The 17,247-nt window shown below is 48.3% G+C and overlaps 1 protein-coding gene across 1 annotated transcript; it reads left to right on the top strand.

The window, feature by feature from the left end:
* Positions 1-4,571: 4,571 nt before the first annotated feature.
* Positions 4,572-15,413, top strand: REN (renin). The gene is made up of 10 exons (XM_006887982.1): positions 4,572-4,669; positions 7,421-7,571; positions 8,101-8,224; positions 9,138-9,256; positions 10,546-10,742; positions 12,411-12,419; positions 12,930-13,049; positions 13,439-13,583; positions 13,789-13,887; positions 15,249-15,413. The coding sequence occupies exons 1-10, from the start codon at positions 4,572-4,574 to the stop codon at positions 15,411-15,413; spliced, it is 1,227 nt and encodes a 408-aa protein (XP_006888044.1).
* The last annotated feature ends 1,834 nt before the right edge of the window (positions 15,414-17,247 follow it).

The raw sequence follows: 17,247 nt of genomic DNA, 5'->3' as shown, positions 1-17,247 counted from the left end.
CACCAGGTACTGTCAAGAAATCTAGAGGATAAAACAACTATGAGCTATCATCTCACCCCAGTCAAAATAGCAAAATTTAACAGAACAGCAAGCAACAAATGCTGGTGAGGTTGTGGAGAAACTGGAACCCTTATTCACTGTTGGTGGGAGTGTAAAATGGTGCAACCCCTGTGGAAGGGGGTATGGCGCTTTCTCAAAAAGTTGCAAATAGAGATATCATTTGACCCAGCAATTCCACTACTGGGAATATACCCCGAAGAGACCATAACTGACATCCAAGCAGATATATGCACACCCATGTTTATTGTGGCTTTGTTCACAATAGCAAGGAGTTGGAAACAACCTAAAGTGTCCATCAACAAATGAATGGATAGAGAAACTGTGGTATACTCACACAACAGAATATTATGCTGCATTGAAAAACAAGGGACTCATGCAATATTATTCAAAATGGTTGACTCTGGAGAACATTATGCTGAGTGAAATATCCCAGTCACAAAAGGACAAATATTGCATGGCGCCACTGTTGTAGAACGGGACTGACATTGGGGTTGGGGAGAGACTGAGTAAGATGGGTTCAATAATGTATACTGCACTGAAACAGAGGAGGGAGAAAACTGTTTAAAAGAAATATGTGATTAGGTATTTCTGTCATGACAGGAGTCTAGAGCGATGGCTACATGGTGGAGTGGACCTGGGGGAGGAGGGTTTGTAAAACAATGAAAGAATTTTTCTTTTACTTTTCCAAGAGGGTAGCGTTCTGGGGGGAGCCTTGGGAGGGGATAAATGTGCAACAATGAATGAATGGAAATTCAAAGCCTCTGTAAATTTTTACTGAAATTAATAACAAATTTAAATTTTTTAAAAAAGAATTCAGTTAGAATAAGGATGGCAATGGATTTATAACAGCTCATGCTAATAACACTATATCGTGGCATGGAAGAGGAATAGTGGAAATGTATCCACATTTACGACATTCCTCTTACCAAAACCACTTATGGAAAATAGGAACTTCATTGGAACATGTATCTCTGGATTAGAAATGATGATATTGTTAATATTTCTAGTCTTAAGCTTAAAAGATTATAATGTTCAAAATTATTTGTTATACATTTGTTTAAATTTTTCCTCTTTTAACAACTGGGATCTAGAGGGAAGAGAAAAGACCAGAGAATGGCCAAAATTATTGGGGCAGCTATTGCTGCCAGTTTAGGGCCTGTGTTAGGAAAAGGAAGTCTTGCTCATAAACAGTGCCACCCAACGGTAATAAGGGAGGTCAGAATTGCTTTCACTGTGGAAAGCTGGGCCACTTCAGTAGACAGTATCACAGACGAGAGCCACAGATAGGCAAAGGAGTAGAGAGGAAGCTCCCACTCACTTGCTTTAAGTGTGGATCTGAAGGACACTTGGCCAAGGGTGGCTCACATCAGGTCCTCGTGGCAGACAGGACTGACAGGCCCCAGCTCCCAGCTGGAAACAAAGGAGGATTCTTCAATGATTTAGATCCTCCCAGAAGAGCTGTGGGTGAGCATTAACATTACTGAAAAGTATATTCGTTTTCTCCTAGACACAAGAGCCTGCTATTTGGTCCTAAAAGCCTTCTGAGGTCCCAACTCTTCTCAATATTTCTTAGCTGTTGGAATGGACGGAAAACCTCATAAGCAGTTCCTTACTTCACCTCTGCCTTGCATGTGGACTTCCAAGTTGTATAACAACCCAGTTGTAGATGGAATTTGCTCCAGGACTTAAGAACAATAAATGACATAGTTGAGCCTCTACATCTTGTGGTTCCTAACCTTTATGCTATAATAGACAAAGTGCTAGTCAATAGGCCTTTTATTGTAAGAACTACCTTCCCTCTGTAACTTGATTTGTGCCACTATTAGAGCCTCTACTTGGAATATTAATGCTTTTTAATTTTTGACTCATGTAGTTTTAACTTGTTAGCTAAATTTGTGTCTTCTAGGCTGCAACACTTCTATGATACATCTTCAAGGACATGAACATGTACGGCTAAGCACAATTGACAACAGTGCTTCTAAATTCCAAAATCAATCTCCATAATAGTCTATGCGTTTCCTACGGCCAAAGGGGCCCTTTAGAGTAGTGAAAAAAGATCTTCACCCTGAAATCCACAGCGTCCCTTTTCAGCAGGAAGTAGCTAAGAGAATACGCCATCCCCTTTTCCTTATGAATCAGGGTGAAGTCTCTCTCAGGGAGGAGTGATAGGGAATGGCAAAGGACACACTGACAAAGGAGATTAATCAGAACTGGCTTTGACAAGCACTGTGGCAAATGGACAATTAAAACAGACTTTCAGGGGCGGGGGAAAGAAGAACAAACTGGGGAGGAGGGTAGAGAAAATAGTGCAACAATGAATGAATGAAAACCCAAAATCTCTGTAAATGTCCATTTAAATTAATAAAATTTAATAATTAAAAAAAAGAAATCTAGAGGATAACTATCTGATCAACAGACTGGAAGAGATCTGTATTTATTCCCATTACAAAAAAGATGATCCAACAGAATGTAGAAATTATTGAATAGTATTAATATCACATGCAAGCAAAATCTTGCTGAAGATCTTACAAAAATGACTGGAGTGTTACATCGACAGAAAACTTCCAGAAGTGCAAGCTGGGTTTAGAAGAGACTGTGGCACTATGGACATCATAGCCAATATTAGATGGATCTTGGCTAAAAGCAGAGAGTACCAGAGGAATGTCTACCTGTGTTTCACTATGCAAAGACATTTATTTGACTGTATGAATCACAACAAGTTGTGGCTAACCTTGAGAAGAATGGGAAACCTTTCCTTAGAGAAGGAAGCAGTCATCAGAACAGAGCAAGGAAACACTACATGATTCAAAATCAGAAAGGAGTGTGTCAGGAAAACCTCCTATCTCTGTAACTTTTCAATCTTTATGCATAACAGATCATCTGAGAGTCTGGACTTTATGAGGAGGAATATGGCATCAGGATTGGAGGAAGACTCATCAACAAACTGCATTATGAAGATGACACAACCTTGCTTGCCAAAACTGAGGAGAACCCAAGATGTTTGCTGCAGAAGGTCAAGGCCTGCAGCCTTCAAAATGGATTGAAGCTTAACATCAAGAAAACAAACATTCTTACCACTGGGCCAACTGGCAGCACCATCATAGATGGAGAAGAGATTGTTCACAATTGCAGCTTGCTTCATTCCACAATCAACACCCATGGAATTAGGAAAATCTACTGTCAGGACCTCTTCAGAGTGCTAAAGAGCAACAATGTCATCTACAGACTAAGGTGCACCTGATTCAGTTCAGGATCTTGACAATTACTTGTTATGCATCAGAGAACTGGATTAAGAATGATAGAAGAATAATTGATGCTTTTGAGTTGTGGTGCTGGCAACAAGTATTGAACATTCCATGGACTGCCAAGAAAATGAATAGGTCTATCCTGGAGAGGATGAAATAAAATTGCCCCTTGGAGGCTAAGACTTTGAAAATTCTATCTCACATACTTTGGGCGTGTTGCCAGGAGGGACCAGTCTTTGGGAAAGGATATCATGCTTAGAAGAGTGGATGGACAGTGCAAGAGAGGAAGACATGGGATGAGATGGTAATGGGAGTAAGTGTGTTTGAGACAGTGAGACTGGCTCAAGACAGGGCAGGGGAGAGTCACTGAGAATCTGCCCGAGTCACAGGCAACTTGACGGAACACAGCAACAACAAAATCACATGAAAGGAGACTGCCCATTTTTCTTCTATAGAGCAGCTGGTGGATTTGAACCATTTACCTTGGGGTTAGCAACATAACTCCTTTTCCACTAGACTATCAGAGCTACACACACAAAAGGGCAATTTGAAGACCAACTGTTCTCCCTGACTTTTCTGCAGAAATCTCCTAAGACCCCTGAGAGTTCCTCTTTCCTCCCACAATTAGCTCGGTCAGTGAGAGCGCACAGAGCCCCTCCAGTTCTCCACATGCAGAGGGTTTAGCTAGCGGGCTTTTCCTCCTGTGATGCTGTGGTGTGTGTGTGGACTGTCCATAAACATCCATTTCTGACGGGGGCTTGGAGGGAGGCAGCTCTGAGGGCCCCAGTCTGGCTCAGCCAGGGACAAACCAAGAGGATCCCCCCATGTATTAGCAAGAAAAATTGAGGTTCTGGAGGAAACCAATCAGGGAGAAAACCACATAGAGGCTGTAGTCTGGGCTGTGGATTTTGTAAACCAACTTGTCCCAGCCCTGACCTCATGTGGAGCAGTGCTGTTTTCCATGCCCCCTGACCCTCCGGGGGTCCCAGGGCTAGGTCGGGACAGGCCTGCGTCACTGGGCACAGCATTCCTTTCCCACAGCCCTCCTGCTCTGAATCCGGAAGTCTTGGTAACCTCCCTCCACCTAGCTGGGTCCCACGGATGGGATTTATGGCTGGTTCCTCTACCAAATGCCCCAGAGAAATAAATCAAGGCAAAGAGAATCACAGCCATCTCACGCAGGGAGCATATAAAAGGAGAAAGGTTCTGGTAGCCAAACAGCTTCAGTGCATCCCCACAAGGAACACCACAGGACCCAGGTGAAGCATGGACGTGCAGAGAAGGATGGCTCACTGGGGACTCCTGCTGATGCTCTGGGGCTACTGCACCTTTGGCCTCCCAGCAGATCCCCGCACCTTCAGAAGGTAACTAGAATGACAGCAGGTAGAGGGGAGAAAATGTCTCTAACCTATTCAGCTTTCAGATCTGTGGTGTCATCCCATCCTTATGACCAGAGGAGCAGGGAGGTCTGTTCTCATTCAGAGAGACTGGGTGACTTGCCCCAAATCACACATGTCTTTTGATTCCTGCCCAGAGCTGCTGGCTACATACAGTAAAGGGCGCTTAGAGATGAATAACTAGCAGGGAAGTAGTGCAATATTAAAAGGAAGATTATTACTGCTGAATTATCTTTAAGTTTATCTGTGCTAGCAGAACTAACCAGTTCTGGAACCACAGGTGAGTTACTTAACCTCGTGAAGGCTTGGTTTATAGATTTTGATAAAAACAAAGCTAATAGCCATACCTGCATCACTGGAGTGCTTTGTGGATGTAATGAGATAGTGCCTGTAAAGCTGGTAGCATGGTGCCAAGCACACTGTAAACTCCTAGGTTACTGGTACATCCCCACAGGGCAGATTAGCATAAGGTGAAAAGAAAGCATTATGAGGCGCAAAGAGGGAAGGAGGAAGACATGGCACCTTCTGGTGTCCTGTGGGAACAAATAGTTCAGTGGGGCTGGAGGAGAGGGGGAGACAGGAACTGGGAAGGTCTTATAGAAAAAGGGACTCTCTGTGTGGGGTGTACAATTGAGACCAGGAGATCCAAAGATTAAAGAGTAGGTTTAACCATAGTAATAGTTCCTAAGACTGAAAAATGTCTAGGATTTCACACAATCTTGTCACATGTCTCAGGAGAGCTCTGGTGTCAGAGTGAGTAAGGTGTTGTGCTGACATCCCAAAAGTGAGCTGTTCAAATCTACCAGCTACTCCAAGAGAGAAAGATGGGCAACCTCCTTTGTAATATGGAATCTCTGGAAACCTGCTGGGGGCTCAGCTATCCCTTGGTTCTGACTTGACAGCAATATGTTGAGTTTGAGCTGAGTTTTCACATCTCTTTAGGACTCCCGGTGGTCACCGTGGTTAATCGCTTGCCTGCTAAACGTGAGGTAGGCAGTTTGAGCCTGCCAACTGCTGCATGCATGGGAGAGATATGGCAGTCTGCTCCTGTAAAGATTATAACCTAACCTGATTGACTTCTCTGGAAGGAGTCATAACAGAGGGGCCTGAATAGAGTGGAAGAAAAATGTGCAACAAAACACAAAATCATATAAAAGACCAGGCTTATTGGTCTGATTGGTCTGATAAAGATTGGTGGGTTCCCAGTTAATCACCTTTACTTACCCTTCATGCCTGGAACTGAATTCATTCCATGGCTCAACTTCAGTCAAACAATAAATAGGCTTATAGGGTGAGCAGTAACTTCTTAGAACAATGAACCATACAGATCTAAAGGGCAGCATGTGTCCAGGCAGGAAGGGAGGGGAAAGAAGACTGGAAAGCCAGGGCGACTAGGGAGGGAACGGGGCAAGTGCTGTTACATGGCGGGGCTTGCAATCAGTCCTGAGTCAAAATGTGCATGAATGGCTGAAAGGGAAACCAATTTGTTCTGTAAACTTTGAACTCAAACCACAATAAAAAGAAACCAAAGATTATTAGTAGTTACCAGGGTGTGTGGGAGAAACAAAGGATGTACAAAATAGCCACACACCCACTCTTTTTTTTTTCCCCGTCTTCATGCCAGAATCCTTTCATAAAACTCATTACCCTCTAGTTGGAACTGATTGAAAGGCTCTTTCAGGGTGCGGGTGGCCAGAGAAACTTGACTATTGGGTAATCTCAGCATGCTGTCAGTTTTCAGGCCTTCCAAAGCTGACAGAGCTTGAGACTAGGACTAAGCTCTAGTCATATCCTCCAAGCATAAGGTGCACAGGAACTCAGGAGATTCGGCTGACCCTCCCTAGTCCAGTTCAGTTGGTCCACTCTGCCTGCCAGACCTTGACTCTGCCTGCCCCCAGGCGGCCCTGTATCCCCGCAGGCTACAGCGGGCATCTGCTGCCACCTACAGGTACCAAGTGGTACTGCGTCCTCCTGCCCCTAGCACTAAGGGGAGCCCCTCTCCAGAGATGCATCCAGAGATGTCACTGAATGTTTCCTCCTCTGTCTCTCCAAACTGCTGGAATTCCTTGGAGACAGTGATGATCTTTTCTCTTTTCACATCCCCAGTTTCCAGCACAATGCCGGTGGAGAGTAGGTGTCCATCATGTAACTATGGAGTGAATGAATGAAGGTCCACGCAGGGATGGTGTTTTTGCAGACAACACGAGGACATTAGTTGAGTGTCATTTAATTCCAGTACAAGTGATTTATGAAGGCTGATAAATTTTCCTTCAGGGTTCTTGGGGAACAACAGTGATTTCTTGGTTGCCTGGGGACAGGCTGAGGGTTGGCAGTCCCTGAGGCCACCCCTGCTTCTGGTCCCCTCAGCCTGGTTCAGGAACCTGGATTCTCTGATCGTGGAAACACCGTGCATGTCAGAGTAGAATTCTGGAGGAATTCTGATGGCTGAGTTCTCTAAAATCGATCACCAGGCCTTTCCTCCAAGGTGAACATGAACCTCCCACCTGTCTTAGCAGCTCGGCATAATAATGGTTTTCACCATGGCTGTGGCAATGGGATTGTGAGGATGGCACGGGGTAGGGCAGCATTCAGATTGGTTGTTCATAGGATCGCTATGAGTAGGACTCGACCCGACAGTGCCTGACAACAACCACCTCCACCCAGGGACTCCACAGGGGAGTATAATCCTCTTCTATTGTTTTCTCTACCCTGGACCAGGATCTTACTTAAGAAAGTGCCCTCAGTCCGGGAAAGCCTGAAGGATCGAGGCGTGGATGTGGCCAAGCTTAGCGAAGAGTGGAGCCAGTTCACCACGCGGGTCTCTCTGAGGAACGGCACGTCCCCCATGATCCTCACCAACTACCTGGACGTGAGTACCCGCCCCAGCGCTGATCCCTCTGCATCGCCCTTCAGCTGGGGGCTTCACATTTTCCTTTCACTTCCTTAGTTCACATTCTCTTTGGCTGAGGACCGTACAAAATTGTACGGTCAGCTAGGGAGCCTGAGGCCTAGAGGACAGGAGGAAGTTCACACTTAGGAGCAGGCCCTTGGCCTCACATCCAGGTCTCTCTCCAGGGCGGGGAGGGAGTGTAATCTCTGGTGGGTGGTCTGTGACCTACCTCAGCACAGGGTGCATTTCTGCCTCAGTGGTGCCCTCCACGGTAGGGGGCCTTCCTGCTTTGTTTCCACTGTTTCTCACTGAGTAGCCCATTATGGGAAGTCACAGGACAGTGCTAAGCCTCCCCCCCTCCCCAGTCCCTGCTCGAAGATGGAAACCCTGAGGTTATATGGTCTGCCTCACCTGGCGTGGAAACTCAAACCTGGAGCCAGGTAAGGTCCTTCTGTGGCTCAAGCCTCTTTCATCTTTCCAGCAGCCTTTTTTTCTTTCACTCCTACAGACACAGTACTATGGCGAGGTCGGCATTGGCACCCCACCCCAGACCTTCAAAGTCATCTTTGACACGGGGTCGGCCAACCTCTGGGTGCCTTCGAGCAAGTGCAGCCCTCTCTACACAGCGTGTGGTAAGATCCAGACCTTTGCCGCCACTCCCCAAGCTCCCTGGCCAGTCCTGTCTCCAGTCTAGCTAGAATTCCTCCTGCTGCCCTTTAAGCTGCTTCCTCTCCACCTGTGCTCCCAGTGACCCCAGTCTTCTTGACGCTGAAAGGACTGAATTCTCTAACGCAGCCCAGGCCCTTGGATCCTCCATGCCCATCCTGAGTCCACAACCTGCCATTGAGTGCTCACTCTACACTCAATCTTTTCTTCATTGCGCTGTTAACAATTATTTTTTTAAAGTCCCATCTGAAACCAGACAGGCCTATGAGGTGAACAATAGCACTGAGGTGAACCATAACATTAGGGAGGTACTTACTCCTTTCAACAGTCAGCCATGCAAGATCAGAAGGACAGCCTTTGTCAAAGGATAGAGCTCAGAAGGCAGAGGGGGCAGGATGGAAGGATTAATGGAAATGAGAACCACATGGAGGAAGTGGGAAGAGCTTGGTTTTGTTATAATTAATGTCATGAAACAAAATGTGTGTGAGAGGTTGAATGGAAAGATTTGTAAACTTTCACTCAAATCCTAACAAGAACAAAAAAATAAGTTAGTAAAATATTATTATCTATGAACTTTGAGAAAAGATAGTTATAGAAAGGCTTGAGGTCTTTTGCTCATAGGGTCACTGTGAGTTGTGCTCAACTCAACGGCAATCAACAACAATAAAAAATAAAATATTGAAATGAAATGCTCAGAGCTGTGGATATAACAAGGGGTCAACGAACACAGTCCTGATAGATGGAACACATTTTCCAAACTCCTACCTCAGGGGCCCCACCCTTAGTCTCTGACCACACCAGTCATCCCCACCTCAAGGCCTGCCTCCCAGTTCCCCGGTGCAGACTTACAATAGACCAGCGTTTGTGTCCCTCCGCCAGAGACCCACAACCGCTACGACTCCTCGGAATCTTCCAGCTACGTGGAGAACGGCTCGGAATTTGCCATCAACTATGGATCGGGGAAAGTCCGAGGCTTCTTGAGTCAGGACGTGGTGACCGTAAGTCAGGCCACCCCTGATCACCTGGATCCTTCCGTGTCCTGGGTACCAAGGAGAAGGTGCACTCCAGCCCAGCGAGGCCTGGGCTGCTGGGGAACCCGCTCTGTGGCTTCTCGCTGGAGCTTCAGTGCAGTAGAGTCTGTGGTGGAGTAAACCTGGACAGCTGGCTCAGAACTGTGGATGATGAAGGGTTTTACATCTCACAGGCTCCAGTCAAGTCAGCCAACTCTGACTGGACTCTTACAGACCTTAGACTGAGAATCAGGGTCACCGTTAGTTTTAGGATCAGATAGTAGGTTTTATGATCCTACCTGGTACTTAGGTGGCATAATCCATAGGGAGTCGCACTGTTAACCCAAAGGCAGTAAGTACCTCTCTGGCAGTTTGAATCTACCAGTGTCTCTGTCGGAGAAAGATGAGAAATTTTCTCCCATTCGATTAATTAATAGCCTTGGAAAGCCCCCTGGAGGGGCAGCCAGGAGTCTGTTCTGACTTGACAGGGATGAGAGAGAGGGTTGATGTTTGAGTATAGGATAGGGGCCAGGGCTTGGTTTCTTTTTCATTTGGCCTGTGTCTGATGTCTTCCCTGGTCTGGAGTTTCTCCAGCCCCTGCTTTGCTAGAGTTAGGGGAGGGGTGCACATGGAACCTGACAGGGAGGACTAGGTGGGCCCTCACCACTTCCATTGCTTGTGAAAACAGGTTAAAGATAACAAAAAGGGCAGGCTTTGCTGTGCTGATGAAGCCTGAGTCTGGACTGGGGGCAAGGGGCCAGGCTCAGCTGGAAAGCTGGGCCACGGGACAGCAGTGGGGAAGTTCTTAGTGTATTCTCTGGGACTTCAGGACAATGACAGTTTTTCAGTTTATGCCATTTCCAGTCTTTGGGCAACCCCAACTCTCTGAGTCCCACAGTCCAAGTGTGTATTAGGAGACAAGGTATAGCATTGATGAAAGATCTGATTGGACTTACTACAAATTTCTGTACCCTAAGGAGGTCTCATGGTGTGCTCTGTAGAGAGCGTTGCTGTTAACCCAAAGGCTCCACCTCTCTGACAGTTCAAATCCACCAGAAGCTCCATAGGAGAAAGATGGGCAATCTCCTCTCACGTGATTTATAGCCTTAGAAACCCAACGGAAGGTCCTCTATGCATTGGTTGGTTCCACCTCAATAGCAGTGAGTTGAGAGAGAGAATATATGTGTCACTGGAGCCCCCATCACTGAAGCAGACCAGATCCTAGCCTGGGCATGGACGGCAGGCTAAATCCCCTATGCTCCCCCTTCTTCCCACAGATGGGCGGAATCATGGTGACACAGATGTTTGGAGAAGTCACGGAGCTACCCGTGATACCCTTCATGCTGGCCAAGTTCGATGGGATTCTGGGCATGGGCTTCCCTGCCCAGGCAGTCAGTGGGGTCACCCCCGTCTTTGACAACATTGTCTCTCAGGGGGTGCTGAAGGAGGATGTCTTCTCTGTCTACTACAGCAGGTGGGACCTGGGATTCAAGAGGCCAGGGTGTGAGAGAAGGGGAAGGCCAGGTTGCTGGAGAGTTTGGGTCAGGATTTTGATGGGTTCGTGAGTAGGTGGGATTGAATAGGTAATTAACTGTGCTCCAGGTCTACCTGACTCAGTATGACAGCCACCAGGAAGCACTCACTTCTTCAGTGGCACAAGTCACATTGCAAATATTTAACAGTCACAGTGGTTACTGGCTACCGTACAGGCAGTGTAGATGCAGCAGAAAGTTCTACTGGACAGCACTGACCTAGGACGGGGGCTTGGGAAGAGGGGAAGAAAGTAAGACACTACTACAGCTTGGACCCCTCTCTGTGGGGACCTAGGGGTCCTCTCGTACAAAGACAGCCAGCATTATCCATTTGTCCCTTCATTCATTTGCTCCCTTATTGAGTCAATAAATACTGAAATAGGCAGCTAGACATTGGGCATTTCAGATATGACGCTGGGCTTGGCAGAGAACACAGTGAACAAGACAGAAGCCTTACTCCCGTGGAGTTTACCAACTAATAGAGAAAACCAAAGCATTACAATGTGATACATGATACGAGCATTTGGGGAGCGCACAGCTGATAAGTGTAGATGCTTTTCTATTCTAGGATGAGCTTCTGTGCAGTTCAACGGCCTTGTGGGAACTGTTGTCATGATCTGAGCAAGGCTGTAATCTGCTCTGAGCTATGAGGTTTAGAAAAATCATATTAGCTGGAGATGAACAATCACAGGGCTAAGGAGGCAGTGAGGAGGAAGTGGAGGGTAGGTGTCTAGAGACAACACCTCGGAGGCCAAATGGAGAGAAACAGAAGCGTTGAGGGAAGGGGCCTTATTCGGTTTGTGGCTCTCCAGACAAGGTGGATTTGGGGCAGAGCTATCATAGAGGAGTGGTGGGGGCAAGATGATGGCAAACGGTAAGAGGTAGATGAGGTTTGAGAAAGCGGAGGATGCAAACGTGGGCTGCCCTCCTTGGGAAGGGAAATTTAACAGGGAAGGAATTGGGAGATGAGGACGTGGGGAGAGATCCAGAGAGAAGCAGGGGAAGGGAGGAAAGTGGGTGGTGTTTTTAAATGTTAAGGAATGCCTGAGCATGCTTGTAGGCGGAGGAAGAAACCAATGAAAAGTGAGAATGAAAATGTGGGAAAGAGGAGATAATCAGGATACATAAGCCTGGAGGCCCCAAAGCAAACAGGAAGAAGGTGGACCCCCTGGAGGAGAGGGCCTGTCTCTTGCTTTACTGCAGGAAAGTGAAGGAGAGGATGTCCTGGGAGATCCTGAGGTCACAGAGGGCAGGAGGGACGTGTGCGGTTACATGCACATATGCACTGTATTTGCAAGCATGCAATTAATGACATTTGCACAAAATGACATGTGCGTACCTGTACAAACATGTACACACGGTTCTTAGTGTGAGCGCTTCAAAACATCAGGTACACTCCAGAGACTTTGTGCAATTCAGAGAGGAGGTGGGTGAGGGGGTGATCAGCTTTGGACTGGGCTCCCTGACCCATCCACTCACTACAGCCTGGGTGACTTCGGGCAAGTGGCACTGCCTCTTGGTGATTCTAGGGCTTGACGGGTAAATGAGGATTACTAATCCCCACCCTACCAATCCAAGGCCTCCTTTCCCCTCTTTCTCTTTCTCTACAGAAATTCCAAGTAAGGAGATGAATGAGCTCCCTACCTGGTCCTGACCCTCCAGAACTCCCTGCGCACCTGACCCAGAATCTCACATCTCACCCACCCACAACTCACCTCAGCAGGCCCCGCCTTCACCTAATGCTGATGTTCTCTGCACCTCCCTGCTGCCCTCTTCATATGCCCTCCCCATTCTTCACCCCAGATTCCCTTCCTAAACACCTGGTCAGCAAGTGGCAACCCAAGCCGGAGTGGGGCAGAGCCAGTTTGCATCTCGTTTGCATTCTACTCACTGCCCACAGTGACCTCTCTGGGTGCAACTGGCCTATCCAGGAAAAACCTCTGGTTGGGCTTACGGAAGGGCAAGGGACATGGAGCAGCAGTGTGTCCTGTGCACTCTGTCGTGGCAGCTTCCACGTCTTGCCCTGCGCACTGCCTCTCTCTCCTCCCTTGCCCAAATGTCCCCTAGCTGCTGGGGTTGCTCCAGCTTGGAGGTTACAGTCTCCAAAGAGCTTCTGATCTTCCCTTTAGGAATTCCCGCTTCCTGGGAGGCGAGATTGTGCTGGGAGGCAGCGACCCTCAGTATTACCAAGGGAACTTCCACTACGTGAGCCTCAGCAAGAATAACTCCTGGCAGATCAGAATGAAGGGGTCAGGAAGCCTCCACCCTCTCGCTCTGCACCGATGCTGCTGCCACCCGGGCGGGGGTGGGCTGGGGAGGGGGCATCACCACCATCCCTCCCTCTCCCCAAATGCAGCTGCCTCTCAAGTCACTGCCAGCCTCTGCTCTCTGCCAGCTCTTCCCAGGCCTGAGGGACCCTGAGACATAAGAAACGGGGCAGAGGGGTTAGCAAGAGGATGGAGGGCGTCTCTAAGCCACATACTGAGGGGCGGGACACACCTTCTTACTTCCCTGCTTACTGCCTTACCCTACCCCATCAGTCAGCATGACCTCTGATCACCTGCTCTCACTCAAGAACGATGTACAGCCTGGTGGTGTCCCCTCAGCCTTCTGTCTGTCCGTCTGTGGCCTCCCTCAGGGTATCTCTGAGTTCGACTATTATGTTCTGTAAGGAGGGCTGCATGGCTGTGGTGGACACGGGCGCGTCCTTCATCTCGGGACCCACCAGCTCCCTGAAGCTGCTCATGCAGACTCTGGGGGCCAAGGAGCTGATCAAGAATGAAGTAAGCTACCCACATGGGAGCCAGGGTGCCACTTGATCCAGGCCCCAGCTAGCCATAGGCACCACGGGGCCCTCTACACCCCTTGCACTCACAGTGAGGGCAGACACTGCAGCTTGCCTTCTCCAGAGAGGCCGGGCCACAAACATAGGGTTCTATGTCTGCTGACGGGCCTCCCCCACTCAAGGGGCTCCTTTCCCCCAACTAGTACGTGGTGGACTGCAACCAGGTGCCCATACTCCCCGACATCAGCTTTCATCTTGGAGGCAGATACTACACGCTCACCAGTGCGGACTACGTACTGCAGGTGAGCCGGGGCTGCGCTTTGTGCTGCAGGGAGATAGGGGCAGGGGCCCCCAAAAGGGATAAGTCCTAGTACACCCACCTCAAACCTGGCTGACTGTTCCCCTCTGGAGAGTTTTTCAAAATCCCCATAACCAGGCCACAGCCTACAATTGTCAAACCAAAACTTCAGGTAATGGGACCAAAGATCACCAGTTGTTTGTTTAAAAATTTGTATTGTCAAAAAAAAATTGTACTGTTGTTGTTGTTGTCACTGATATTGAAGAAGAGAGTTCTGGTAATGTAGATTGTAGGGAGTTGCATTGCTAACCCGAAGGCTGCATCTCTACCAGTTCGTATTCACCATGGCATCAAGGGACAAAGAGTGGCCTCCCATGTGATTTACACCCTCTGGAAAAACACTGGAGGGTCAGCTATGAGTTGGTTTTTGTTTGAGGGCAATGAGAGATATTTTTTGTTGTTGTTGTTAAAAATGTACACAGCAAAACATATACCAATTCAAGCGTTTCTACATGATTGCATTCTTCAAGTTGCTCAACCATCGCGCGCCTCTTTTTCTGAGGACTTCCCTCCACCATTAACATGAACTCACCATCCCCAAGATTCTCCTCTAACCTTTTGAGTCACTATTGTGAATTTGGGGACCAAGGTTTATCAGATTCCCTACGTGATTCCAGTGTGGAGCCAAGTTGGCAAATCAAAGCACTTGACCCTTCACCTCTTTTCTCTCATCAAATGTTCCCACTAGCCCGGTACTGGGGATGTTCTGACCCTTTTTTATACTCAATAGGCTTGTCATCAGCTACTGTTGAATCAGGACCCAACTCCTTGTGACCCCAGGCCCTATGGGATCAGACCCCTGGGATCTTTTTACTGGCTGCTTTTTTGCAACTAGATCACCAGACTTTTCTTCCTCAGTGGATTTAGAGAAGTTAGGACACGTGTCTAGGATTAGAAGTTAGGCTAGACCATAAACTCTTAAAGGAACATTCGTCTGATTACTTGCCCAGACTAGTACAATCACAATGGGTATTGTCATTTAAGTGGCCAGAGGTGATGAAATTAAAAACCAAACCTTCATGGTGACCCTGTATGGCCCATCGTGACCCTCCATTGGGTTTCAGACTGTAAAAGTCTTTATAGGAAGAGATCACCCATCTTTCTCCCGAGGAACAGCTGGTGGATTCAAGCCACCAGCCTTTTGGTATCAGCCCAACACATTGCATGCTATGCCACCAGGGCTCTTTGAAGGTGATGATGAAGGTGTTGTGTGAATGGGGGGCTGCTGAGAGGGCTGGGGGTCAAGCAAGATGAAGGGAGGTATTTGTGCAATGGGTAGTGAGGAAATGCTTTTGCCTCCTGCAGGATCCTGGCAATAATGATGAGGACCTGTGCACACTGGCCCTCCATGGCCTGGACGTCCCACCGCCAACTGGGCCCCTCTGGGTCCTGGGCGCCAGCTTCATCCGCAAGTACTACACGGAGTTTGACCGGCGTAACAACCGCATCGGCTTTGCCTTGGCCCTCTAAAGTCTTCTGCCTGGGCATGCCCTGTCCTCAGCTCCAACCGAGGACTGGGGCCACCTTCTGAGGGCACTGTCTACCTGGGCTTGTGTCCTTACACAGGGCACTGAGCCCAGAGCCGCTCTGGACATTTGCCTTTCTCTGCTTTGAGAACAAACAGAATAAAGACTTCACATTGGCAACTCACTGAATCTGGGTTCACTGGAGTCTGGAACAGGAGGAGGGGCAGCCGCATGATTGCGTGCAGACACAAATGTGACACAGACTGACAAACTGTACATATTGACCCAGGTGCTAAACCCTGGCATGCAGATGCAATGCCATTGTCATCCTTAACTGCCAACAGCATCCACAGGGAATTGTTTAGACAACTATGGGTGAGAAATTTGCAGAGTCAACCCTGTGCCCTTCCAGTCCCTCAGAAGATGAAGGCTAATGCTTTAGCAGTTGACTGTGAGCCAGAATGATGCTCCCAGACGGTGGGAAGCAGCCCCAGCTCAGGCTGTGCTCAGCTATCTCATGCATACAAAACTCTTTCCAGTTCCACTTCTCCTCCACTGCACCTCCCTTGTCTTCATTTCCACCCATGTAGGCGTGCACATGGAAAGCTGAAGGCACCATCACCTAAAAACTTGGGCTTCAGACTGGTTTAAACATATTTAAAGTCATAAAATGAAGTATAATGTCCTACTAGACACACTTCAAGTACTCAATAGTCCCATGTGGCTACTGATCCCTGGTTTGGACAGTGATAGAAACACAGCATTTCTCTCAGTGCTGAAGTTCCCTTGGCAGAGCAACGAGGAGAGAACATTTGTGATGGAGAAGTTCTTGATTAGGCCAAAAGGGCAGCTTGGGAAAACAGAAATGGGCCTCTTCTCTGACAGTACTTCTCTGGGTGGGGCTGTCTGTGATGGATTCAGTTACTACTCAATTCCTGAAAGAAAATCATGAAAGCAGGTGACTGAAGCCTTCCTGACAAGAGAAGTGGAAGTCAACAAGTCCTGCTTGAGAGGTGACAGCAAATGACCAGAGAAGTCCAGTGACCAGAGGTGGCTTTTCCCAAATATGGCTGGTCTCTCTCCATTTCTCCTCCTCCCATAGCAACTCTCCCTGCGGATGCGTTGTCGTCCACCCCACCACCACCACCAGCACTCTCTTCTCACACACACATTCTCACACTTCTGTACACATACACTAACACACATGCATTCCCATACACATCCATTCTCACATATTCTAGACCTTACACACCCCTTATCCTGGCCTTCTCTCAAGGCTGAATGCATGCTCTGCCTCACCTCTAGCCCTTATTAGGTGCCACAGAACCGACTCATGGCTCATTTTCTAGCGAGTTTTCAGAGGCTGCAAATGGTACCGAAAATTGCCCATCTCCTCATGCAACTGGTGGACTTGAACTGTGTACTTTAAAATACGCAGCACAACTTCTTACCACTAGGCTACCAGAGTCCCCCCCCACACACACACACCTCTTTCCATTGCTCAGCAAAACTCTGGGCTCAGTGACACCTGCTTGCTGCTCCAAGAAAAGCCTGTTCCAGGAAAGCCAGTTCCAGGGGTTCAGAGAAGGGAGCCAAGGAGCAAGCACATAAATGGGGGAGCCCAAGCGACCTCTTAGGATCAGCTAGATCTCTTTCAAGATGGTGTGTGGGCTCAGGTAAAGTTCGCCCTCGCCCGGTCAGCATGCGGACCCTGCCTGGAAGTGACCGCGGGGACAAGCCCTCCGGCAGGGGCCTGGGTGGGGGCGGAGCCTGTGGTGCCCCGCCCCCGACGTCACCAGCCTCCGCTGGGGAGCCCCCTCCTCCCCGCCGCGCGCCCC

The sequence above is a fragment of the Elephantulus edwardii genome, unplaced genomic scaffold, assembly GCF_000299155.1.
Source record: "Elephantulus edwardii isolate Elephantulus edwardi_28Jun2011 unplaced genomic scaffold, EleEdw1.0 scaffold00063, whole genome shotgun sequence".
In the NCBI taxonomy this organism is placed as follows: Eukaryota; Metazoa; Chordata; class Mammalia; order Macroscelidea; family Macroscelididae; genus Elephantulus; species Elephantulus edwardii.
The sequence above is the reverse complement of the archived record's forward strand: the minus strand, read 5'-3'. Positions and strand labels throughout refer to the sequence as shown.